The sequence below is a fragment of the Sycon ciliatum genome, chromosome 7 (assembly GCF_964019385.1).
Source record: "Sycon ciliatum chromosome 7, ocSycCili1.1, whole genome shotgun sequence".
NCBI lineage: Eukaryota > Metazoa > Porifera > Calcarea > Leucosolenida > Sycettidae > Sycon > Sycon ciliatum.
Window position 1 is genome coordinate 20,776,608 of NC_088649.1, and position 26,833 is coordinate 20,803,440.

Sequence of the window (26,833 nt, forward strand, 5' to 3'; positions counted from 1 at the left end):
TTGTTCGTAGCTTGTTCTTGTGCGCTGTGCCGTGGCTCGTTTTTAGACCCATAAATTGTGCCAATATTGGGCCAATATTGAGGGGTATACCAATTTCATGGTTCCTTTCAAAAGATTTTGCGCGGGCTTTGGAATGTCGATCTATCCCCCAAAGCAAACCTACCTGCAAAATTTGAGCGAAATCTGAGACACCGACTTGCACATGTGTTCTGGTTTTCTCAGACATCTCTCTCTCTCTCTCACTCTCTCTCTTTCTCTATATATATCTCTCTCTCTCACACACACTCTCTCTTTCTCTATATCTCTCTCTCTCTCTTTCTCTCTCTCTCTCTCTCTCTCTCTCTCTCTCTCTAATTTTCTGTCTAAGTTTCACTCTCTTTCTCTCTCTGCTTTTGGCGCACCTGGTTGTGATGAAGCCGAGACCCAAGGTCGGCAGAGCATCCCAGACCACGCCACCACTCCCCTTATTCATGGCTCACACATGACGGGTTTACGTGGCTCTAGTAAAAAAAAAAAAAAAAAAAAAAAAACATGCTCTCTTAAGATAAAAAGATTAACGTCAAGAGGTTAATTTAGAAGTCTGAGTAGAAGCAAGCGGAAAGGGTACTGGTAAAGAAGGGGGTAATCAGGAAGTGAGAAAACCTCGAGGATGTAATCTATACCTGGGGAAATGGGATATACGTGCCAGCTATATACACCACGGGTTTCAGAAATCCTAATCTCGGTAGGCAGGGAGTTCCACGTGGTGATCGTAGAATGTAGTAGAGTGGGGCGGAAACAGGGACCAGTGTGAGTGGGTAGGAGGTAAAAGTGAGGACGTCGTGCACTCTGGGATAGAACTATGTTGAAATTATTGAGGGTTTCCGGGTATTGGCGGGTGAAATGGTAAAACAATTTGAGGCAATGTATATGCCGCCGCCACACAAGACTTTCCCATTCAGCAGCTTCAAACACGTTCTCCATGCCATGAGGAATGGGCACTTTCCGACGATGTAAATACTGCCTGGCCCCGCGTGCTTGCAATCGTACCAAAGTGTGAATATTCTCTGCGGTCAGTTTGTTATTCCACAGAGGTGAAGCATACTCGATAGAGGGACGGACGTACCCTTTGTAGAGGAGGGTGATGAGAGCAGGGGTCATATTGTATCATTCGAGTGCAGGCAGAAAACTCACAGATATGGAAGAGGAAATTCCCAGTACACATTCCACGTGACTTCTCTACGTGAAACGTGGACCAGACCAGGATTTCTTTACGTGACGGGACTGCGAAGAGAGTTCGCATGATTATTTGCGTTACGTTCCCAAAACGTAGAGCAGAACGTCACTACAGTGAGAGCTGTGTCGCACCCGCATGTGTGCATTCACAGGAAGTGTGAGTTACGAAGTCTGAAGAAAATGTTGAGGTTTCACCAGGGACCGTTCAATGAACGGTCTCTGGTGGGACGACGACTACACCGTAGCTCAGAGGTTAGAGCATCGCTGGCTACAAGTGAGGGTCCCTGGTTCAAGTCCTTGTGAGGACAGTCAATTTTTTAATAGGTTTTTCATTTGACCCGACGAGACCACACGACGCTTGCAGACCACAGCACGAACAGTTCACCAGCCACACTCCACGAAAGCAAGTAGTGTTACTCCTGACAAGTCATGTTTCGTTCCATAAAGTTGACGGGGAACTCATCAGAGGAGAAGCAGTTGTTGAATGAAGGGTGCAGAATGGAGGTGTTATGAACCCTACCAAACACAACAATCACAAGTGCTAAATCAATCACAATGAGAAGGAGAGGTACACAGGAACAGATTGCGCTAATTTACACGTCACAAAGAGTACTGAGGTGGTGACAAAGATAGGTGAAAAGTAAACGCCAAGTAAACGCCAAGTGAAAGCCAACAAATTATCATGGACGTCTAACGTCACATCTGAAGATTGCTAACTGCACAAGACAAATACTTCACGAACCTCGATAATTGAAATTCAGCCAACGCTAGGTGAAAGGAAGGCTGCCGGGTGTGACATAGAACTGCTGGCTGCTGGGGCGTCGTATCCATCCAAATCTTGACTGCAGGGTTGGCGTCTAACGCTATACTCCGAGCAGCAGATCACATCCTTCCTCAGATCAATGGCAGGTTACCTGGTCCAGGAGAAGTCTTAATTCTTTGTTGCCATCTTCATTAGGTCCGTCAAATAGTAGTAATAGGAATAGTAAAGGAATAGTACTATTTCTTTTGTGTTGATTTGTCACATATGTGAGTTAGTTGAGTGTTTACACCTTGCGCCGGTATCTTCTCTATAAAATAGCATTATTCAGCTTAACCCCTTCATTCAACAACTGCTTCTCCTCTGATGAGTTCCCCGTCAACTTAATGGAACGAAACATGACTTGTCAGGAGTAACACTACTTGCTTTCGTGGAGTGTGGCTGGTGAACTGTTCGTGCTGTGGTCTGCAAGCGTCGTGTGGTCTCGTCGGGTCAAATGAAAAACCTATTACTACTATTTGACGGACCTAATGAAGATGGCAACAAAGAATTAAGACTTCTCCTGGACCAGGAAACCTGCCATTGATCTGAGGAAGGATGTGATCTGCTGCTCGGAGTATAGCGTTAGACGCCAACCCTGCAGTCAAGATTTGGATGGATACGACGCCCCAGCAGCCAGCAGTTCTATGTCACACCCAGCAGCCTTCCTTTCACCTAGCGTTGGCTGAATTTCAATTATCGAGGTTCGTGAAGTATTTGTCTTGTGCAGCTAGCAATCTTCAGATGTGACGTTAGACGTCCATGATGATTTGTTGGCTTTCACTTGGCGTTTACTTTTCACCTATCTTTGTAACCACCTCAGTACTCTTTGTGACGTGTAAATTAGCGCAATCTATTCCTGTGTACCTCTCCTTCTCATTGTGATTGATTTAGCACTTGTGATTGTTGTGTTTGGTAGGGTTCATAACACCTCCATTCTGCACTATTCCTTTTGTGTTGATTTGTCACATATGTGAGTTAGTTGAGTGTTTACACCTTGCGCCGGTATCTTCTCTATAAAATAGCATTATTCAGCTTAACCCCTTCATTCAACAACTGCTTCTCCTCTGATGAGTTCCCCGTCAACTTTATGGAACGAAACATGACTTGTCAGGAGTAACACTACTTGCTTTCGTGGAGTGTGGCTGGTGAACTGTTCGTGCTGTGGTTTGCAAGCGTCGTGTGGTCTCGTCGGGTCAAATGAAAAACTTATTACTACTATTTGACGGACCTAATGAAGAACATATGGAAACGAGTAAAGAGTAACTCTCCACCAGTGTAACTAGATACATGTACTATTATACAGTCAGAAAGTGCAATAACACTGTATAATAGTATCTTGTTACACTGGTGGAGAGTTAATCTTAACTCGTTTCCATATGTCCTTTCCGTTCTACTTTTATTATTAGAGAGGTTAAGTTTCACGTAAAAGTCTTACGTCCGTGAACTTTTACGTCAAAAAGTGAAAAAACTTACGTGAAATTTGACGTGTTTTACGTGAGTTGACTGTCCCGCACGTAAGTTCATGACATGAGTTTTTGGAAATTTCGCTTGGTTATCCCGACCGAATTTGTGTGAGTTTCCGGAATTTTATCGAGATTTATCAAGTTTGTTGGAAGATTTGATATTTGTGCGAACTAAACCCGAATACTGCCAGGCAAAATTTCACGTCACGTCGCACGTGTAACTTAACCTCTAAAATTTACAGGTAACGTGAGATTTGCACCGCGTTTTGAAAAAGGGCAAAAAACGTTTAACTTAACCTCTCTATTAGAGAGGTTAAGTTTCACGTAAAAGTCTTACGTCCGTGAACTTTTACGTCAAAAAGTGAAAAAACTCACGTAAAATTTGACGTGTCAATTCAGTTGGCAAGTGAGCCTGGCGCCTCCAGCTGGCTTACTTGTCGTCCGCTATCCCGTCATGGATTTGTGCTATCCAAAAGCGAGTTCCGCGATGGTTTGGCACTGCGCTATGGCTGGCGGCCTTCTCGCTTACCGTCAACCTGTGTCTGTGGAGCCAGCTTCACAGTAGCCCATGCCCTGACATGCAGCACCGGAGGTTTCCCGTCACTTCGACACAATGAGGTGCGGGACATCACTGCCTCGCTATTGAAACGTGTCGCCAATAGTGTCGCTATCGAGCCACACTTACAACCGCTCTCTGGTGAGCAGCTCCGCTACAAGACTGCCTCCACAGAAGACCAGGCTCGACTTGATGTTGCGGCGAGTGGTGTTTGGGGAGGTCGGTTTGAGAGAGTCTTTCTCGATATTCGGGTTTTCAACCCCTTTGCTCCCTCAAATCGATCCTCTTCCATCACCGCTTGCTACCAGCGTCATGAACGTGAAAAACGGAGGCGATACGAACAGCGCGTCAAGGAGGTCGAGCGTGGAACCTTCATCCCTGTGGTTTTCGCTGCAACTGGTGGTACTGGTCGAGCTGCTGCCGCTCTCCTCAAGAGAATAGCTGCAATGGTCTCCGACAAATCTGGTGAGCCATACTCTGCAGTGATGGCATGGATCCGCTGCAGGTTCAGCTTCGCCCTTCTCCGTGCAGGCGTGGCTTGCCTGCGTGGTGCACGACGGCTGTATTCGCACCCGGAGGTGGCTGAGTCATCCGCTCGACTCGCTGTCTCGGAAGCTGCCATACAGCACTAGACACTTGTTTATGCCTCGTCATCACTGCTTTTTCTCGTATGGTCCATGTATGTAACTACTGGTACTTTGTTTTTATTGTATCACTGTGTTACTTAAGTTAATTCTGCCCGTACAAGAGGCCGGTTTACCACGAAAAAAAAAAAAAAAAAAAAAAAAGTTTTACGTGAGTTGACTGTCCCGCACGTAAGTTCATGACGTGAGTTTTTGGAAGTTTCGCTTGGTTATCCCGACCGAATTTGTGTGAGTTTCCGGAATTTTATCGAGATTTATCGAGTTTGTTGGAAGATTTGATATTTTGTGCGAACTAAACCCGAATCCTGCCAGGCAAAATTTCACGTCACGTCACACGTGTAACTTAACCTCTAAAAATTACACGTAACGTGAGATTTGCACCGGGTTTTGAAAAAGGGCAAAAAACGTGTAACTTAACCTCTCTAATAGAGAGGTTAAGTTTCACGTAAAAGTCTTACGTCCGTGAACTTTTACGTCAAAAAGTGAAAAAACTCACGTAAAATTTGACGTGTTTTACGTGAGTTGACTGTCCCGCACGTAAGTTCATGACGTGAGTTTTTGGAAGTCTCGCTTGGTTATCCCGGCCGAATTTGTGTGAGTTTCCGGTTTTTTATCGACATTTATCGAGTTTGTTGGAAGATTTTATATTTGTGCGAACTAAACCCGAATCCTGCCAGGCAAAAGTTCACGTCACGTCGCACGTGTAACTTAACCTCTAAAAATTACACGTAACGTGAGATTTGCACCGCGTTTTGAAAAAGGGCAAAAAACGTGTAACTTAACCTCTCTAATATTGGCTCAATACCCGAGTTTCAAATTATTACATGTATCATTATTATCATTCATTTGTGGTGGGTGTCAGTGTATTGAAAACACCTGCAGTACACAAAATACTGTCGAGGGGCATACCTTCTCACACAGATACACTAGCAAAGCGTAGCAAAATGCAAAAGTGCGGGCAGGTTTCTGAAGAATATTATAAAGAGAAGTCTAAAATCTTTCTCACGCAGGAGAAATTGAAAGAAGAAAGGTGCTGAATTACTTTTTTGCAGGGCCGGAACAGGTCACTTAGAGGGCACAACTACAGTGCAATGCATGCAATCATAAACCTACAGTAGAAATGCCGAATAGTGACAACCCAGAGTACAGTATTCTACGCGACTATGTGTGTGGTATAACAAATTACTATTTAAAACTGAATACATAATAAGTAGCATGAACACTTCAACAAAGCAAAGCGAAACAAAGTTCAAAAGTAATTGTATGTTTGTCACAATTACTCTGCAAACTAACAGTATAAAGCAGATATCGCAGAAGACAAAAAAACATGCATTAGATCTGTGCCGTCTCTGTAGTTCGTCATCTGCTCTCTACAAACAGACATCAACCTTTGTAAGCATGTGAATGTATTACCATTTCGTCCTCAATACCAGTATATGAGCATACGGTAGAACCACACCTAGGAGCAGGTATCGAGGCTACCTGTGTTAACAAACAATACAAATATCCTTGACATAATGTCCTTGCTCCACTGCTAGCCTCCTTGGAAGACCGGGTGCCTGCGGAACAACACAGGCAAAGGGAAGAGTATGTGCACCATGGTAAACATATAAACACAGGTCCGGGTTTCAATGCATCTCAGAGGTGTCCAGCAATCTCACGGATGAAAATTCACATCAAAACTTGAGAACACGAAGTTTGTATTTTGTATTTATGGATTCTCCGCCTTAGCCTAAAGCGTGGGAGTCTCCGTCAACAGCTTATGAAGAAGAAGCTGAGGAGAAAATGGGAAAAAGAATGATGCGGGGTGGTGGTAATATAACACAGTGCTCTATGACATCAATACTCTACATGGAATGAAACCAGAGGGCTCATAACGGGTGATAGCAACGTGTGTGCGGACAAGAGCGGTAAAACATTTTGGGCTGGATACAGTACGAATGGCAGCTGGGAGTGAGTTCCATGTGGCAGTGGTGACAAAGAGAAAGGTGGCACGGGTGTGTGTGTGCTGGCTCTAGCAGGTGGGAGTAGATGTTGGGGGCGCCTGGCGCTGTTTGACAGTGAGTAGCCTAGGGCCTTCAAGGTCGTCATCTGGCTATTGATAAGTTGGAGCTCAAGAAGGCACTGAATGCGTCTTTGCCATGCGAGGCTGGGCCACTGGAGGTGCGCGAAAAGTGAGGCTTTCGGCTTTGTTTGAGGAGGGTACACGCCATACTGGCGCAGGATCGCACGTGCCACTCTTGCCTGTAGCCTTTCAAGGGTAGTAGCCTGAGCACTGGAGAGTTGAAATTGCCAGTGGGATGAGGCGTTTTCAACCACAGGTCGAACATATCCAGTGTACAAGCAGCTGGCTACGGCAGGGGTGATACGCTTGGTCATGTGGGTCAGCAGGACCGCTCGCTGGCGAAAATTTGTCGTGATGGTGGCGACGTGGTTGGTGAAGTCGAGGTTAGAGTCCAAGATGACTCCAAGATGTCGGTGAGTCGTTACACCAGACACGTCATCTCCCTGCATTCTCAGGTGCGGAGTCGGACGAGTAGGGTGGTCACGTTAAGCACGACTTCTAGGAGAGAACTGCATGGTGCAAGACTTCGAAGGGTTGAAGCACCCTCCGACTGAATAAGCCATCGGCAAATAATATCACTTCAGGAGTGACATCAGACGATATGGTGCGAGGAAGGGCATTAATTCAGAGAATTAAAAGAATGGGGCCAAGGTGAGATCCCTGGGGAACGCCTGCAGAAACTGGGTGGGTCGGCGACTTGGCAGAGAGAACTTTGACACAGAAGGAATGGTCTCTGGCGTAGTTGGTGAACCAAGAAACGGTTTCAGGGGACATGATAGCAGCGACCTGACGGAGAAGAACTGTGTGCGGTACATTGTCAAACGCTTCCGCAAAATCCAAGAATAGAGCATGGTAGTCAGTGCGCCTGTCGAGTGCTTTAGCCACTCTTGAAGACAGGACAATAAGCTGATCGAGTGTCGACTTGCAGGAGACAAAGCCATACTTGTGGTCGGTAATTAATCCCTGCCTATTGAGGAAGCTGATGAGGTGCTCGGCAAAAACCCTGAATCATGGAATCTCCATATTCCGACCGCATACATGCCAACCTGGAGTCTGGAGTTCCCTGAACAACGAGGCTGAATTTCCTTAATTTTGTTCGTCTTCCCTGGACACCAATTTGTTTAGTGCATTCATCATTAGCAGATATATTGTCATGACTACTGCTCAATCAAACGGGATGTCATTGCATTGAGCAGTAACTGCACTAGTAAACTTTCGGTTCCCTACCGTTATACCGGCGATCCGTTGCAGTTCCACGTGGATGTGTTTTGTCTACTACACTTAGACGAGGTGGCAAATGGGATTTTGGCCTTTGGCCTATGTTTGGTGAATCTGATCTATCCGCCCCCACCGTTTAGGAGCCGCATCTAACACCTACTCATGGGGTGGTGGCGTCCCACGGAAGCGGAAAGGTGGTTCTTGACCAGGTAGTTGTACGACTTCTTATTCTTGACCTGCTCGGTACGCGAACCAGTCGAATTGTTTTTTATTATTTTTTTTACACTTAGACAGGATCTACAAGTTCTAATATACACTGAAAAGTATCAGAAAAAGGAGAATTTCAAAAGTTCCATCTCAATCCCTGGACTTTCGCAGGACATCCCGGGACCCCGGAACAAACACCCTATTCCCTGGACTGTCCCGGGAAAACCTGGACGGTTGGCATGTATGCTACCGCACACAAGGTGTTCAGATATGTAAAAAAAACAGAGTGCTGGCCGAGAGAGTCAAATCAATGGTCACAGGGCTTGCTGATTCTCGGCTGTCGAGAAGTAGCTCACCTTTTTTATTAGCTACACATCCCGCCAGGGATATCTACAGCAACAACTCGTACAGCTCCGCCCCCTGCAGCCACGGTACTCCAACGATGGTGTAGTAGGGTAAGGGCGCGTTCAGACTACCGATAAAAAGTGACGGAATGGAAAAGTTGCCAAGGTGATTTGATCACGTGACGTTACTGGCACGTTACCGGCGGAAAGGTTTTACTGCCGCGGCTGCTGCGGCAGTAAAGTTTTCCCGGCAGTAAAAAAGTGCTCAGGTTGCATGCGCGCTGTGAAAAAGGGAAAATCCCTTCTCAGCGCCGCGGTGAGAGGTGGAAAACGTACGTACCGGTAACATTACTTTATCTGTAGTGTGAATGTCCTTCACGGTTTATCGGCATTCACGGTTTGACGGGGTTCACGGTAGTCTGAACGCGCCCTAAGGAGGTCCTGCGTTCTCAGGCCGGAGCGGATGCCGTACTGGTTAGTGGTGAGGGTGTGCTGGCGCTCAAGGAATCCCATAAGGCTGCGATTGATAATAGCTTCAATGACCTTTTACAGTATTGGCAGCAGGGATATGGGCCGGTAGTTCTTTGTTGCGGACTTCGAATCCTTCTTGTGTACAGGTACTACTGAGGCAAGCTTCCACAGTGACGGTTGCCGGCCTTGGCGGAATGCTTCGCTGAAAAGCTGAACCACAGGCCTGCACAGTTCCTCACAGCACTGCTTCGATACTTGTCCTGGCACACCATCCGAGCCAGTGGCTTTGGACGGGACAATCTTCCTCAGTTCACGGCATACCGTTCGTGGCCTAAAGTGGATGGTACTCAGACAGGCATCAGATCGGGGGCGGACATACGGAAGGTTGCTGGCATCAAGGTCATCACCAAGGCTGCATTTCGCTGAAAAGTAGCGGGCAAAGCTCTCTGCTTTGTCCTTACCAGTGGTGAGCTCCGCGCTGTTTTCCTCCTTGAGGGTAGGGATGTCATGGCTACGCCCACACCCACCGGCACACTTGACAGTGGACCACCATTCACGACTGGATAAACCACCTGCTGCGAGCCTTCGATGGATGGTTGCTGCATGGGTATCTTCAGCTCTCTTAAGGCATGCTGAGGCAGTGGCTGTGGCTTGGGTATAAGCCAGTTGGAGTTGTGCATCTGCTGGATGCAGACGGAGTCGCTTCCATGCATTTCGCTTCCTCTTGGTGGCTTCGGGGCACTCTGGTGTCCACCACACTGGGTCGGTACTGTGCAGTTTGAGGCTCTTGGACGGGATGAACGTTGTCATGCCCTCAGAGATCTTGCCAGTCAGCCGCTCGCATGACAGGTCAATGTTGTCAGTGATGATAGAGGACCACTCTGTTTGCCGGAAGAAGTGCTTTAAACGTGGCCAGTCAGCCAAATTATAGCGCCACACACACCTCGAGGTCGGAGGCTCCCGGTGTGGTGGAGCACGCTGGAGGTCGGTAATCACACTGGCATGGTCAGATCGGCCGAGAGGTGGATGCACAGTAGACATGACCGGGGTGTCAAAATCGGAAAGGACCAGGTCCAGGGTGTTGTTGCCCCTGGTTGGCTCAAGCACGTGTTGGGTGAGGTGATGAGCAGCACTGAGCTCCTCCATTGCTTCTACCGTGAGCTTGGTTTCGGTAACGATAGCGATGTCGGGAGAGTGGAGTGCGAGAGCATGGCGGAAGTCACCAAATTTGGAGGCTATGCCAAAGGCGTTCGTTAGGTACAGTCGGTACGTGTTGGTCGTGCTCGTGCTGGTCATTCCGAGTTGATAGATGATCCCTTGATGGCATCATACGATTCATCAGCTGGGCGTGTCTCAGTATGGATATTTGGTAGGCCATTTAGCAGATCCTTTGCCTCATCATCACCTGCAGGTGATCGGGATGGTGGAGAAGCGGAGTCATACTTGTCGAAATTCCATAGACGTGAGTACAGAGGTCTAGGCCAGAACTCTCTCGAATTTACTAGTACTGCACTCTTAGCATCCACAACAAGGCGTGCCGAGGAGGACCTTTCCTTTTTGAAAATTGTGCATTCGTAGATCTTGACGTTCACTTTGGCTTCACTTGCTCTGATGGTCACAAACTCAGCAATCTTCTCAGGTACTGCACTGCAGGGAAGATTGCCAATGAACATCACACACTTCCTTCCGGCAGGCTTTCGTTCACAAACAAGTTCCCATACTCCACTGTCTTTGTTGTCATTTTCGAAATTGAGATGAGCTGAGATGGAAGCATATATTATTTCGAATTTCCGAGCTGCGATACGATTGTGCTCTCAGGAGAGGAACTAGAGCTGTCGACAGCTACGGAGGTCTCGGAGTTCGTACAGTGGTCGCTGTCTGGAGTACTCGTATTTGTATTCATTGATGTGGCAGCGCCACCAGGTCGGATTTTTCAATTTTTGGCCTTTCTTGTTCGTTGTTTTTTGGTCGACTTTTTCGGAAATTCCATCACCGTGATCAAATGCCGATGATCCAGCAGCTTTCAGAGACAGTTCTTCAACCTTCCGGGTGAGCAGATCAATCATGGACATCAAACGCTTCTCTCGATCTGCTGCCCCGCGTCGCTCTCGCTGTATTTCGTCTACAATTTCGACCATGCCGTTTTGGCAATCACTACATTTGTTTGTAAGAACTGAGCTGGGTGAAGGACTCCCTACTTGCACTTGTCGCCATGGCCAGGGCAAAAAGACTCCTGATATGGGACAACCTAAAACAGAAAACTTTCACAAAAGGATGCAGAGCTCTCAAAACTGCATCCGCATCCCAGTCCGCAAAAAGTTAAATGTAACAGGTAGGTTTTCTTCTGGTAAGTTGGAGATGGCTATGATGAGTCAGGACTTCAGATTACCTCTGCAAATACAGGTCGGAAATGCAGTGTCTAATGGGTAGGGCGGTAGGTCACCAGCTTTATCAATACTATCTTTGGTAAGCCAAAATTAGTGCTTTGTGTTTATATCTCCTACCAATAGAAACAGAGAGTTAATATTTCAGAGACTTATACAGGGCTCCAATATTTGCCAGGAACGCATACGGATTTGTGTTTGGAGGACGGTAGGAGCAGTGAACTGTACGTGATACGCAAGTCGGCACTGGACAGCAGTGCTTACCTGTATAAGATAAGACTTGGTCAGCAGAGACACTGTGCTGCTCCGGGCAGCTGGTGTAGCCCATGCTTTAGGTAACCTTTTCAGCGGGAAATGTGACTGTGTGCCCGCAACTCCGTTGATGATACCTTTCACAATGGGTCCTGTGCGCCATTGTCTGCAGCGAGCTCTCCGGCCTACAAGTCCGGTGCAGTAACCCCCTCCGACTTGCTGGAGTGCTAGAAGTATTGTCTATAGGGCGGAGCTGAATAAAAATGCCTCCCTCTCTCTCCGGAAAACACTCTATACTATACCAATAACCAACTGAGAGTGGTGAATGAGGCGCATTATACCCTACCCCCACCCCTTCTCACGACGTATTCTGTACCTTGCATAGAAAAAATGCTACATAAAGTGATCACATGTACTCTCTCCATAAACTCATGGAACGTCTTACCTCCATTTTAGAGCAAATCAGTATGCATGCTGTCAGTAGCATCCTCTGATCTGCCTCTAACTAGCCTTGGATGACCTTGTTGTTCTCTGTTTGTCAGAGAAATATTTTTCCTACATGACATATGCATCAAGTACACAGAAAATGACAGAACTCGGACTGACTAAAACTGAAAGAGACCTACTTAGCTTTCGCGACAACAAAATAGCATCCAAGTAACGGAATCACATGAAAGCTGACTGTATTGGTTGAAACAAATGTAAGCACTGTCTCCAATATAAGTGCCTTCTCCTATATATGCACAGGGTGGAGAGATGTTGAAGAATAGAAGCACAGCGCTTATCGTGCGAGCACGTCAAAACCTATCGCACAGAACAGCTCCAAGTAGCGCAATATCTAGCCAACAAGGTCGATGATGCATACAGGTATTAGGAAATTATCTCACATACAGCAATGCTGACTGGTTTTATTTCACACAACGGACCACTGATGTAGGCCAGATATCATCAATGACTTAACACTGCAAGTGTTAAAGAGACATGGACATAGTAATGCATTAACTTGCACATACCTCAATCCAAGAGACTTTCTCCTTGACAGTGTTAAAACAACACCTCCAAACACTGCACCCGCAAAAAAGCTTCCAATGACAAATCCTGCCAGTGCCCCAGTGCTCAATTTGGAATTTTCACCTGGAATAATTATTGTGGTGACTACTTCTCCAGTCAAAAAAGTCAAAAGAAAGACACCACACCAGTATACAAGTACCGAAGCACACACGCATGCATGCATGCACACATACACACACACACACACACACACATGCACACATACACACACATGCATGCACACATACACACACACACACATGCACATATACACACACGTGCAAACATGGAGGCTATGGAGTTGTTTTAAGGGCTCGGCCTGACAACAAGGTTTCGTGCCCCATCAAAATACTCTTCTACTACATCGTCCAACACAGACGAAGCACGCACAACAGGTTTGCCATCTGTTTCAGAGTCCCAAACTACGGTAATGTCCGGTGTAAAAGCCTGGCTCACATACTGGAGAAGGCTATTTTGAAAAAAAATCTTGATTTTTAAGATCAGCACATTTAGGGCAAGTTCGATTGGTAAGGATCAGGATCGGGATCCAAATCTCAGATCCGTTGGATCCTTCAGAGTCAACTGGACACTTTTTTGGGCCTTGACTGTTGCCATGTTGACAAAGTAATAAAAAGTCGTACTCACCGCGCCAGTTGTGCAAGAGGTCAACAAGCTCTGTCTTCATCCACACGGGCGTACCACAATGTGTACAAAAACGATTTTTACCCGCCACATACGCACAAAGGTCACATTTGGATCCGTTGGATCCGGTCAACCCTGCTCCCCGAGGTGGGTTGACCGGATTCAAATCCGAAGGATCCGGATCCAGATTCGACCAATCGAAAGGGTGCGAATCCAGTGGATCTGGTGGATCGGGATCCCGATCCTACCAATCGAATATGCCCTTAGCCTCATAATCCTTGTTAGTATTGGCGTAGATGGGGAGATGTTAAGAAGGAAGGAACAAAGGGTCACAGGTTACCCGTTGCTGTCCAACATTGGCAATTATAAGCTTGTTATTGTGATGAATCATACTGTGCAACAGTTAGCATAACAATGACTGATATGGTACTGCCATTCAAGGATCTGACGTTTAGCTCAATGACGTCTTGAATACACATGCCAACAGCCTTATCAAGCAATCAAGCTTGTAATTGCCTGTGTTTGGCACTTATGGATAACCTGTGAATCTCTGGTCCTTTCTTCTCGCAAACCTAGAAACCTCAGTTGACATTAGCTGGCACAAGAATCAGCACGGCTGTTATACGCGCCATTAAGGTATCCTTTGCAGAGCAGGTTTGACATGTGTGGGAGTAAACGGTGCAGGAAATTATGAAGCCGTAGTGCAACACATTTGCAGTTAGTGAGGAAAAGCTTGAGGGGAAAGTCTGAGAAAAAACTGAAACAAATTCCGCCAAACAAGGACGAAATAAATACTCTGTGTATAAAGTGGCTTTTTCCGTCAAAGTCAGGCAAACCCGTAACCTCCTTAAATCGTTAGCAAAAAGTCCCCACTGTTTCATCCAGGTGATGATCAAGTGGCGAACATTTGCAGCGGAGAGACTGTTTTCGTGTTTGGATTGAAGAAAAGAAGAGAAGCTAAAAACATTACCAACGCATTCAACTGAGAGCATGGAGCCAGTAAATCAGTGAGTCCTTCAAATCCCTATCCTTTGTACGACTCATCTGTTTTCTTTCTGCATGCCATATGGAAACTGGATACGATGGAGCCATTTGGACCTCTTTTATACGCTATTTTTACATAACAAATCGAACAAGTCTGAGTATCGCTGGATCAGATTATGTCGTGTGCGCCATATGCTGTGATTTGTTGATCAGCGATTTCCTTCCGGATGGCAGGGAAAAAAACCTGGATAAGCGGCGTCTGTCTGTGCATGTAAAGATTGGCCTGGGCTCGGCAATTTGTTCTGTAAATGTATACGCCCATCTGGTCAACCAAGTTTGAGATGGCGAGCTTTAGACCTTTGCCAAATCACAAAAAAACACAGAATAGATGTACTTCGGAATCTCACAGCCTAGCATTCCCCTCTAGTTGGCCTGACCTGGCACATCTCAACTCTCACGTCCATTGAAAGTCTACGTTCATGACCAATGTTGATGATCTAAGGAGAGATTCCTAGACTCACGGTTTTCTTCACTCCCCATAATCCAGGATAAATAATCTTGTTCTTAATCTTTTCTCCCTTTCCATCGCCATCATAACATTGGGCATGATTGCTCGTTTGACTTGCGATGTAAAATAAAAGCAATACAATAAAAATTATTTTTTAGTTCGCCTGAAGTAGTTTAGCTGCCCCAAAGACTCAGCAGAGCTGATTGGTAGCCGTCGTAATGTCAGAGATTCCAACTAACTGTTAGGAATGACCAGAATACTCGATACATATATTTCCACTCGGTTCTCACCAAAGGGGAGTTGAACAGAATTAAATTCCCTAGTTCATTGTTTACAACGTTTTTTGTGGACCGATGCGCAGGTGCGGCAGTCCAGTGAACATACGGCAACTAAAAGCGTATATGCGTGTACAGCCCAGCCAACCTGTTTCTACATGCCAACCACCCCAAGGCATGCTGCAATACCGCAGATAATCTAACCAAGACCCTAGACAGCCACTCTATTTCGGGGTATCAGATTACTTGTCTCCTCCCCATTTCAGATTTGTGCCGGAAGATAAGCGTCTTTTGGCTGGTGCGAAGGAAGTAAAGTATCTTGCACAAGATTGCCGGGCAAGACTTAGCAGTGTTTGTATCATGTTGCAGCATCTTATTCATCTCAAAGCGCTTGTGCATCTGAGTTAGGCAAATGCATGCTAGACTAAGAGTGCCGCACACTGGACTGTTACCATATCAGTGGGCCAATTTGGAACATCGCTAGATTGATGTACATGTACATGTAATTTTTAATTTTATCGGATTCCGATAGTAACATGGACAAATGTGGGGACAAGTTATGCTCTCGAGTCCACCAACTGAACCAGATTTTGAAACGCCAGACGTGCATATTCTAGTACAAAGCTGGCAGAGAGTATTGGGACATTCCACGGCATGAAAGTCAGCTTGAGAGCTGCTTGATAGCGCTAACAAACGGCTTTCCAACTTGGAAGAAAGAAAGAAAAAAGAAAGATTGGCGGTTCGGGTGAGAATCGGCTGGATACTGAATTTTCTGCATCCGCTGGGACGCCACAACGCACCAAGATCAAGGCACAAATGCAGCTCCTTAAACGGTGGGAGTTGAGTAAATAGACCCATCACCAATGCGTCAAAGACAGAAAATACGATCCGCTGCATCCATGCTTCCCTCGTGCCCTACAATGAGTTCCCAATTAACTGTGGGTTGCAGCAGGGCTGGAAAAATCCTTTAGCTTACTAGCAGGACTTGAACCTGGTACCCTCTGTTTCTCAATCATGGTCTTAGACCATCCCACTATACCTGCCATTGCCAATTTGGAAGGTTCATGGATATTAGTTCATTCCATAAAGTCTTAGAATGTAGCTTGTGGTCGGCTCGATGGTGTTTGCCTTCCCGTCTTTGGAATTTACATTAATGTCTGACTGTTGCACATCTGACTGTTCAAAATCTGGTTCAGTTGATGGACTAATCAAACAATTATGCCCAAGATTTTCCATGGTACAATTTTATAGTATTCCCAAAAGTGTTCGCCTGCCGAGAGAGATTCCAGAATATCCTTAATACCAAAGCTTTATAAGGTGTGATGAACAATAGGCGGGCAAAGAAATAACATAGTGTAGAACAGGGCTCTGCGCTTGAACAAACGTAAGCGTGCAGAACAGGAATAATAAAATTTAATGATGAAACGTGTGCCAAAGATAAACCCCTAAAGAAACCGCAATGCGTGGTAACGTTACATATTCATCGGATTTCCGCTAAAGTGAGACCAATTCTAGTAGAACTGTTCGGGCAGTTCTTAATTTAGTTTCATCTTTTAGTGTACTCCCGTCGATAACGACTGGTGCGAATAGGTCCGCACACAAGAAAGTGGTCTATTGATCGTGACTCCACTAAATCTCAACTGAATTTCATAATCGAAACACCTAGCAGGTAGCAGAGAATCCCAGCTGTCGGCTCAAAAAACTCTCAGCTCTCAACGTCGATGTTTACCGTGAATTAAAACAAATTGTAACATACCTTTGCAGGATGTGCCGTCACCTGAAAACCCAGATTTACATGTGCAGTTGTAGGACCCAACCGTATTGGTACAGTTAGCATTGGAGCTGCAGTTGTGAGTCTGATATAGACACTCATCTGCATCTAAACCACAAGCCAGGTTTAAACACAATGACGTGAATCATAGGAGGGACCATACAAACTATATGGCGAAACGTACGTTGTGCGAAATTATTTGTTATCATAGTCAACTCGTTTCCAATACTGTCATGCATGAGGAGTACTGTTAGATACTGGTGTCCGGTTTTCAACGATTCCTTTTTGCAAAGCTTCCCACTTTCTTTATCTCTGATATTGCTGACCCATCAAAGTTAGTTTGTGTGTTGTTTGCCGCTTAGAATTGCAGTTGGACCAAATTGTCATGTTAGTACCGTCATGGTCCTGTAAAAGTCGGCATTCTTTGTTGCCGCGGCACTTAGCTTGTGCGCATTTTCGCTGCACGTACCTTCCCCTCATTGGTCCTACCATAACCTTGAACCATTCAAGCTGGAAGGCTGTTGGTTTGCACACTGGAGGTTTGTGAGAGCTAGGTCTCAGGACGTGCAATGTCTCACTAACAGGTCGGTTGTGTGCCCTGTTATCGGACTTTCTGACTGCTTATTATCTTGCTTCAGTCGTGGATAGTTGCTTCATAACTCGTTTCAATGTGATTTCCTCTATTTTAATATAATTATTACACCGAAAAAAAGACCCGGGGAGTTATTATTAGTTAAAGTGGATTTAGCATAGCTGGCATCAGGCGAAGGTCCCTGAACTGAGCCCTGGCTGTGTACTGTCGATTTTATTAAGTCTTTCCCGGTTGTATTTGTCCATCAAATCGGTTAACCCTTTGAGGTGCCACTCAATGCGTGAATTACTATTAGTTGGAATTACATTGCAACGTTGAAGGAGAGAGGGACAAGCCTAATTAACACATTATACCTGACACAATTAGGTGAAATATTTCAAATTAATTGGAATGAACACTAAAGGCGTGCAGGAATGAACACGGATGGAGAGCCTTTAATTTATCAAAATAATTGATGCAATGTTATCGCATGAGCTGATTGTTTAGTAACTGGTGGTGTTAGTGGACATTATAGCGTAAAGTGTAGTTCCTTGGTCCTTTTTATTTTTATAAACACTAAAGGTGTATGATGTATTGAGTTGAATGTCGGCACTGCGATGGCCGATATGTTGGTAGAATCGCTGAGCTCATGAGCACTCACATCAAACAACATGTAACCATTAGGATATTGTCAAAAGCAGCAACTCGCCTACGGCCGAGGCGTGGCAAACAGACCCACACGAACACAGTAGACCCAGTTTCAATCACAGGGGAGCATACCTTCTTCGTTTTTGTTTGCGATGTGCTCGCAATTGCAGCCACCAATCTCTCATCAGGATTTGAGGACAAAGGATTGATATAGAATGCATCCATAACTTTAACTTTGAATAACTTTGCATCCATAACTGACCCTATAAAAACATTTGAAAGAGATCCTTGAAAAAGCCCATTCTGGTTGCTTTTTATCTTATTAGAGTCGTGGACAGTTGTTCCACAACTCGTTCCAATGTGGTTTCTTCTGTTTAAACAAAACCCTGCCACAAACTTGTTCTCATTATTCCTGCTCTTGCTTGCCAGTGCTTTGGCCAAGTGGTTGTGGGCTAGCTTGCGAATCACAGTGTTCAAAGTGCCAGACCAGCGCTGGGAGCAGGGAGCGTGTACTGTGCTAACAAATGCGGTGAGCAGCTATGAATACACAGAAAACATTGTGAATAAGGTTCGTTGGATTCCTCACATTATGGCACCCTCCCTTACTTGGGTACCTCGAATAAAAAAACAGTTGCAACATACCTTTGCAGGATGTGCCGTCACCTGAAAACCCAGAGTCACATGTGCAGTTGTAGGACCCAACAGAGTTTGTACAGGTAGCATTGGAGCTGCAATTGTGGGTCTGATATAGACATTCATCTCGATCTAAACCACAAGCCACGTTGAAACACAAGATGCACATCATGGCAGGGAAGAATGTTCAAGTCACACCAAGAGCATGAACGGTTTTGCCTGCAATATAGTAAGTTGAAAGGCAGTGTCTGTACGCGAGGTATAAATTACAAAACGTGAGCATTTGTAACCCGTCTACTCTCCGCACTCAATACTCGCAAAGCACATGCTTGCAGTGACGTAAATTATCATCAGTGTTCATCGTTTCACATGGAGAAGAAGAAGACCAAGGTGGTGCGAGTATGGGTACAGCCAAGAGTACATAAACCAGAGTGTGCAACTGTGCATATCAGATCTGAAATAGCGCAGTTCGTGCACTACGTCACCCTGATGAGGCCAGCCAAGCCGCGACTTGCGTACAGCTCGAGTTTTCATGTTTCTTAGCCTGGAAATCAGCCAAGTTTGCTTGATTTTAAACGTCCTGTTTCAGGATTTCGGTGTTTTGTGTGACTGTGTACGCTGCGTACATCCACCGACAAGTAAAGTCACCAGGATATCCGTCTCAAAAAACCGAAATCAGGACAAACTCAGTGAACTGCACCACCGCGACTGGTTATGCAACTTTTCACCGTACCTGTGGCTTACCATGCCGTCAGAAATGACAAAGTGCTTGAATTACGCTCCCACAGGAACCATCCCGAGTTGCACACTCTGCTTTATGTACTCTTGGTACAGCTATCCATGCATTCCGGCTGTGGTGTAGTAGTAGGCGTGTTCTAACTCACGGACGTCATCGATGACGTCATAGCGATTTAACCCTAAAACCGGGGCGTTTTAACCCTATTTTTTTCTGATTTACTGTAAACTTTTGCGATTTAACCAAAAACGGAGCGTTTTACACATGGCGTCATCGATGACGTAATGCGATTTAACCCTAATAACTGGGGTGTTTTAACCCTAAATTTTGCGATTTAACCCTAAATCTGTACGTTTTAACCCTAAAAATCGGGGCATATTTACCCTAATAATCCCGGTATCGAAACACCTAGCAGGTAGCAGATAATCCCAGCTGTCGGCTCAAACAGCTCTCAGCTCTCTACGTTGATGTTTAAGTTAAACGATCATTAACGCTCCATTGGACTCTTCTTATTATCGTGCCCTTTAATACTTACTTGGATACCGTGAATTACAAGAGAGCTTGGAAGCTCAGGGCCCTACACTATGCTTTTTTTGGCTTGATGACCTAGACAAAAAAGCATAGGGATGTTATAAATTCTTTAAAAAATTCCTTTTTTTAAACATAACCTGGGATTCGAACCCGCACTATCGCGCGCCCTGCATGCATCCCCCGATACACTTCGCATACATACTAATTCTTCCAAGTTGCTTGACGTTATGATCTTGCATTTGAAAGCCCTATTTGAATATGCATTGTGGCCAACCGTCTTTGATGGTACGGCACGGGATAGGTACGGGACAGGTACGATCCAGGGTAATACGACACCATCTACCGCCTTGATGACGGCAAAAAAACCATAGGTATGTTATAAATTTTTCAAATCTCCTATTTTTTTTCAGGCATATTCTTGGATTCGAACCCGCACTATCGCCCTACATGCATTCCCCCATACACTTCGCATTCATACCCATTCTTCCGAGTTGCTTCACGTTATGATCTTGCGTTTGAAAGCACTATTTGTACTGTAGAGATACCAAATTCAAATAAATTAATACCAATACCAATACCAATATTTGAATATTGCGGACAGCTGTATGTGGCCAGCTGTGTTTGATGGTACGTTATACTGAGCTTGTATACAAACTCCCATCTCTCCCCACACAACACTCCAGACTTGTATTTTGCATATAACAGGTACTTCGATGACGAGAATATAAACTAGTATATAAACTGGTATATAAACTGGTATATAAACTGGTGTATAAACTGGTATATAAACTCCTTTTTTTTTAGGATTACACTAGTGACCTGCAGTCCGCCTTGATGGTTTTTCGACATGCACGACGGTCCCAACTTCAGCCGTTCAGGATCTCTTTCCCGTCAACGATGAAGAATACAACGTCGTCCTTTGTAACATGTGCCTTGTGCTGCACCTGGCGTTCGAGGCTGTCCTTCTTTCGCTGTTTCAGCACTCCGTCTGTCAAGCGCAGCACTCGACATGTGCGGCTGAAGAGCCCCGCGTGCCGCTCCTCCTGCGTTTTTGCATGGACATAGAATGCAGATAGCAGGGGCGACGGAACTTCACTACTGATGGTTTTCCAATCGATGTTCTCCTTTCCGCGTCCCTCGCAGAGCGGACGGAACATGCGCAGCCATAATCCGTGGCACTGCCAGTGTTCTTAGAAACTGCTGCTTGAATAATGGCGTCGTGATTCGTGGTCGTCCTCAGAAGAAACGTTTGGGAGTCGATTCAACAGGCTCGTGCTGATTCATTTTACTCTTACTTTGGAAAGGAGACGAACTCTATGTCTCTAAAGTCTAATGAGCAAACGGTTCTTTTACAGAGCCCGCGCGCGGTGAGATCTGCGCGCGGTAACGGTCACTAGCACTGTGAGGTTCAAACTAACTATGTTACTTACTTGGCGCATAGCTGTTACTTCCGATGTAACTAGTACTTCAGTAGACAGTACTACTACTAAACTGAAGTCACAAAGAGTGTGTGATGGTACTGCACTAGCACACTGCATGCACTGCACAGAGTCAGTGGTAGTCTTGTACTTGAGCCGCACAGGTTGGTGAAAGGAAGACTCGTCGAGCCATGGTTGTGGGTTGGAATTCCAATCTCTACCCTTGTGGGGGAGAGGGGAGTTTGTATATCAGCTCAGTATAAGCATAATATAACCTACTCAGTTGATTATATGGGAAATATAAACCAATATACAAACCTCGGCTTCGCCTCGGTTTGTATACAGGTTTATATTTCCCATATAATCAACTGGTTAGGTTATATTATATACATACGGTACGGGACAGATACGGGATAGCGCCAGGCGTGACACAAACACACAAACAAACGAACAAACAAACACACAAATACCAAACGAGAGAGCTTGGAAGCTCAGGGCCCTACATATGCTTTTATGCTTTTTTGCCTAGCTCATCGTACATGTTATAAGAACTGATGGAAATATCTTTTTCCATTGATTCACAACATCACTGTATTGCAAAAACGTTTCAATCGGTTTGAATATTATGAGTTAGGCAAAAGTATTTGCAGAATTTATTACGGATTGTTATTTCTCTAATAATCATCTACTTTTGGTTTGCTCCTTCTTTTCTTTTTATCTCCTTATACTGTAAATCAACAAATTTTGGCCGATGAGAAATAGAAACCTCTCTATTAGAGAGGTTAAGATGCACGTTATTCCCGACGTGACGCGCAATTTCACGTCAAATTTGAAATCGATCGGTATTTTTGCTCTCACATGCATCCATTGCTCAATCATGCATCATTTGCCTATATGACAAACTTTGGCCTGCGATTTACTTTGGCCGGTTGGTACCGAGCGGCGAATTCAGCGAAATTAAATCGCCAGCGAAAATTAGTTGGTTTTAATACAGTAACCGGATTTTCTGGCCTTTTTGTAGTAATACATGTACATTGACCTGTTGAGCCAATGACGACGCCGAATGCATGGTTGCCTGTGGAGCACATTACATAACTTTACAGTCTCCTAAAATACGTATCCTGTCCGACGGCAAAAAAGGCTGCAGATTTAGTTTTTCTGGACTCGACGGGATGTCTGTCCTGACGTTTCCTGGGACCGGCTTAGACACTGCCGATCACAGGCGTTCTGGACTCAACGGGATGTCTGTCCTGACGTTGCCTGGGACCGGCGGACTCTGCCGATCACGGGCGTTCTGGAGTCGACAGGATCTCTCTTCCGACGTTTCCTGTGACCAGCGCTGAATTGCTCGTTCACGCTTATTTTGGAGACGACGGGATCTCTGTTCCAAAGTATGTTTATGCTGACGCATCCTATCACCTATTCGGCGTCTATTCTAATTTAATTTCCTTCTCGTCTCCCTATTTCTTTCCAAATCTCCCTCTACATTAGGGAGTCGTATACATAATACGACGAATATTGGTACGGTACGGGACATACACAGGAGCCCGCAAATATTGTGGACAGCTGTTATGTACAATCCTGTAGAGCCTTTGCAGTCACAGATACGGGACAGATACGGAACAGATGCGGGATAGCTCCAGCCGTGACACAAACAAACCAACAAACAAACACCAAATTAAAGCTGTGTGGACCCTGGCTAGCGCCAGACGTTACTGAAGTACTGTCTTCTGCATAGCGACGGAAAAAAATGGTGACATACCTTTGCAGGATGTGCCGTCACCTGAAAACCCAGATTTACATGTGCAGTTGTAGGACCCAACCGTATTGGTACAGTTAGCATTGGAGCTGCAATTGTGAGTCTGATATAGACACTCATCTGCATCTAAACCACAAGCCAGGTTTAAACACAATGACGTGAATCATAGGAGGGACCATACAAACTATATGGCGAAACGTACGTTGTGTGAAACTATTTGTTACCATAGTCAACTCGTTCACAATACTGTCATGCATGAGGAGTACTGTTAGATACTGGTGTCCGGTTTTGAACACATCCTTTTTGCAAAGCTTCCCAATTTCTTTATCTCTGATATTGCTGACCCAACCAAGTTAGTTTGTGTGTTGTTTGCCGCTTAGAATTGCAGTTGGACCAAATTGTCATGTTAGTACCGTCATGGTCCTGTAAAAGTCGGCATTGTTTGTTGCCGCGGCACTTAGTTGTGCACATTTTCGCTGCACGTACCTTCCCCTAATTGGTCCTACCGTAACCTTAAACCTTTCAAGCTGGAAGTCTGTTGGTTTGCACACTGGAGGTTTGTGAGAGCTGGGTCTCAGGACGTGCAATGTCTCACTAACATGTCGATTTTGTGCCCTGTTATCGGACTTTCGGAGTGCTTATTATCCTGCTTCAGTCGTGGGTAGTTGCTTCATAACTCGTTTCAGGGGAGCATACCTTCTTCGTTGTTGTTTGTGATGTGCTCCCAATTGCAGCCACCAATCTCTCATCAGGATTTGAGGACAAAGGATTGAAATAGAATGCATCCATAACCCCGTAACTGACCCTATCATATATTTGAAAGACATTCCCGTAAACACCCATTCTGGCTGCTTATTATCTTATTAGAGTCGTGGACAGTTGTTTTATAACTCGTTCCAATGTGGTTTCTTCTGTTTTAAACAAAACCCTGCCACAAACGTGCTCTCATTATTCCTGCTCTTGTTTGCCAGTGCTTTGGCCAGGTGGTGGTGGGTTAGCTTGCGAATCACAGTGTTCAAAGTGCCATACCAGGGCGGGGAGCAGGGAGCGTGTACTGTGCTAACAAATGCGGTGGTGCATGCAGAAGCAGCAAAATGCTATGGGAGGGTATAGAGAATGCAATTTTGGTTGAGGAGCAGCTATGAATACACAGAAAACATTGTGAATAAGGTTCGTTGGATTCCTCGCATTATGGCACCCTCCCTTACTTGGGTACCTCGAATAAAAAAAAACAGTTGCAACATACCTTTGCAGGATGTGCCGTCACCTGAAAACCCAGAGTCACATGTGCAGTTGTAGGACCCAACCGTGTTTGTACAGGTAGCATTGGAGCTGCAATTGTGGGTCTGATATAGACATTCATCTCGATCTAAACCACAAGCCACGTTGAAACACAAGATGCACATCATGGTAGGGAAGAATGTTCAAGTCACACCAAGAGCATGATCGGTTTTGCCTGCATTACAGTAAGTTGAAAGGCAGTTTCTGTACGTGACGTATAAATTACAAAACGTGAGCATTTGTAACCCGTATACTCTCCGCACTCAATACTCGCAAAGCACATGCTTGCAGTGACGTAAATTATCATCAGTGTTCATCGTTTCACACGGAGAAGAAGAAGACCAAGGTAGTGCGAGTATGCGTACAGCTATCCATGCATTCCGGCTGTGGTGTACTATTTATGTGTATAGAAATTACGTGTGATAAGTAGCCATACTACACTATCCTGCTCCTACCAAATATTCACGCCCTCAAGAATAGAGAAATAAAGCAGCACAAAAAAACTCTCGACATAACAAAACCAGTAAACCGAGCAGGCAGTGCAGCACTGCAAGCAAGATGGGCTCTGAGAGGTCGACATCCGCCGATTTGCCGGCAGCAGCAAACTCAGTTGCAGAGAGGCCAGCGAATACAGGAGTCGTGACTACCACAGATGCCGTTGCAGCAGGGAAACTAGCTTGCTCCGGCTGCTCTGCAGAAGTCTTGAGATGGGATCGATGCGCCTCCGACAACAAGGAAAACGATAGCCCATTTAGATTCAAGTGCTGCTGACCCGGCCGGTGAACAGCAGTGGAGCTATAGTCCAAGGCTTGCTCCACCTGCCGAGCTTTGCGGCCCCGTATTTCCTTTTCCCTAGAAGTACCGGAGGCATCATGTGAAGCATTTGCGAATTTCAAAATGAGATTTCCGTTAGATAGGGATTCGAATCTCCCCAAAGTTTGTGACTTTTATTTATTTTGCATTTTGTTAATGGTAATGGATTGTATTTTCAAAAATTAAGTACAATTCCGTAATGCCAGGGGTGCTACCTAGAATAATACATTATTACAGCGCGGCATAATATGACTCCACATACCATAGGCATCAATAAAAGGGCGAATTTGGCTTAGAACCACAAGTGAATAACGTGAAGAGGAATAAATTTGGAAGCAAGGAGATTGGGGACCATGAAGGTGGTGATTTGTACATATGGACTTGCTAATATGCACATTTCACGTGCCGTTATGGTCAATATCGTAATCCCGAATCCTGTCGAAACAGGCAAATTTGTTAGTCCTAAGTTTGGAAAGTGATTCACAATGTCATCTGCAGCATAGAACCATATGAAGTGCCAGGGCAGTTATAATATTCTAAGAATGTTCTTTGAGTTTACGTTGGTCTGGTGGAAGCCATGTTCAGTAGGCGCAGTGTCACTGCCGATAAAGCATTTCATTTGATTTTGACATTTTTTGGACAGGAGTTTGGGGATAAATGCGAGGAGAGTGCCTGGAGCATTGTGCGCGAGCAATTAGAAGTGACCAAACACAGAGACACATAGTTATATGCTCCAGATGAAGATGAGTGAATACTAATTGCTCCGGCTTCTCGATCAGGCTGATACGGGACCAGGGTCGAGGGAGCAAGCGGATAATGGTGGTGATAAAGCCATGGAGCCATACACATAACAGAACATCAATGGCCAACACTCAGGCAGGAGTAAGCTGGGTTCTCTTGAAAAGTTGGTAGATAGTGGAAAATGTGTTGCACCAAGCAAGCGCGAACGCGCGCAACCTGTTGTTGCTTCCGAAGTTTGCGGGCTTTTCCGAGATATTCACAATTTTGAAGATTGGGCAGATGCGTTATTTGTATTTATTGACCAGAATATGATCCATGCCATGATCAAGTGCACAAGGTAGGAGGGAACACAGAAAATTGGCGAGGACACTATTTTGAGTGAAGGCAATATGGCAAATTTATGCAAGAGGCGTCCTCTGTACCCGCAATAATCTGCCCACGGTCCTTCGGCTGGATAAGAATGGACACCATATAATCAAGTAAAATCCCTAAAAATGGTTTCCAGGAACTACTCTGCTAATCGAGGTTTGATCACGAAGATGGTCTCCGGACAAGACGTCGAACGGAAATTATTCGTTCGCTATGAGTTGCGACACCACGTTCTCCTTTCACTCGTAAATGTATTTACCACAGCAGTCAAAGAAAGACCAACCTGGCTGAGAAAAATCCAGCACGTTTGCCCAGCAGCAGCCATTTCCGGGGTAATGGACTGAAATGTAGAGTTTGCAGGATGAGCATGGCAAGCAAATGCTCGTTTATTTTTCCGTAAACAGACGAGAGGTCGCCCTCTCACTGAGCGGAATGCCAGCTGCTGGTCTCCAAGATAGTGCACCTACATTTTGGTAGCTCTA

The 26,833-nt window shown here is 45.3% G+C and overlaps 2 protein-coding genes across 2 annotated transcripts; both read right to left on the bottom strand.

Moving 5' to 3' along the window:
* Window positions 1-9,060: 9,060 nt before the first annotated feature.
* LOC135821689 (uncharacterized) lies at window positions 9,061-10,281 on the bottom strand. The gene has a single exon (XM_065334687.1). It carries the CDS (start codon window positions 10,279-10,281, stop codon window positions 9,061-9,063), a length of 1,221 nt encoding a protein of 406 aa, XP_065190759.1.
* Window positions 10,282-14,205: 3,924 nt separating this feature from the next.
* LOC135821690 (adhesion G protein-coupled receptor E2-like) lies at window positions 14,206-25,820 on the bottom strand. The gene is made up of 7 exons (XM_065334688.1): window positions 25,801-25,820; window positions 24,958-25,280; window positions 24,394-24,516; window positions 23,151-23,273; window positions 18,713-18,835; window positions 16,837-16,959; window positions 14,206-14,270 (listed from the first exon to the last, which is right to left on the bottom strand). The coding sequence occupies exons 1-7, from the start codon at window positions 25,818-25,820 to the stop codon at window positions 14,206-14,208; spliced, it is 900 nt and encodes a 299-aa protein (XP_065190760.1).
* Between the last annotated feature and the right edge of the window lie 1,013 nt (window positions 25,821-26,833).

Excerpts from the sequence above, each read along its gene's own strand:
- LOC135821690 (XM_065334688.1), bottom strand. The coding sequence starts at position 25,820 with ATGGCTTCCACCAGACCAAC. Across the intron at positions 23,274-24,393 it reads TGACGGCACATCCTGCAAAG|ATGCAGATGAGTGTCTATAT; the intron begins GTATGTTGCAAC and ends CTTGTGGTTTAG. Across the intron at positions 16,960-18,712 it reads TGACGGCACATCCTGCAAAG|ATGCAGATGAGTGTCTATAT; the intron begins GTATGTTGCAAC and ends CTTGTGGTTTAG.
- LOC135821689 (XM_065334687.1), bottom strand. The coding sequence starts at position 10,281 with ATGACCAGCACGAGCACGACCAACACGTACCGACTGTACCTAACGAAC.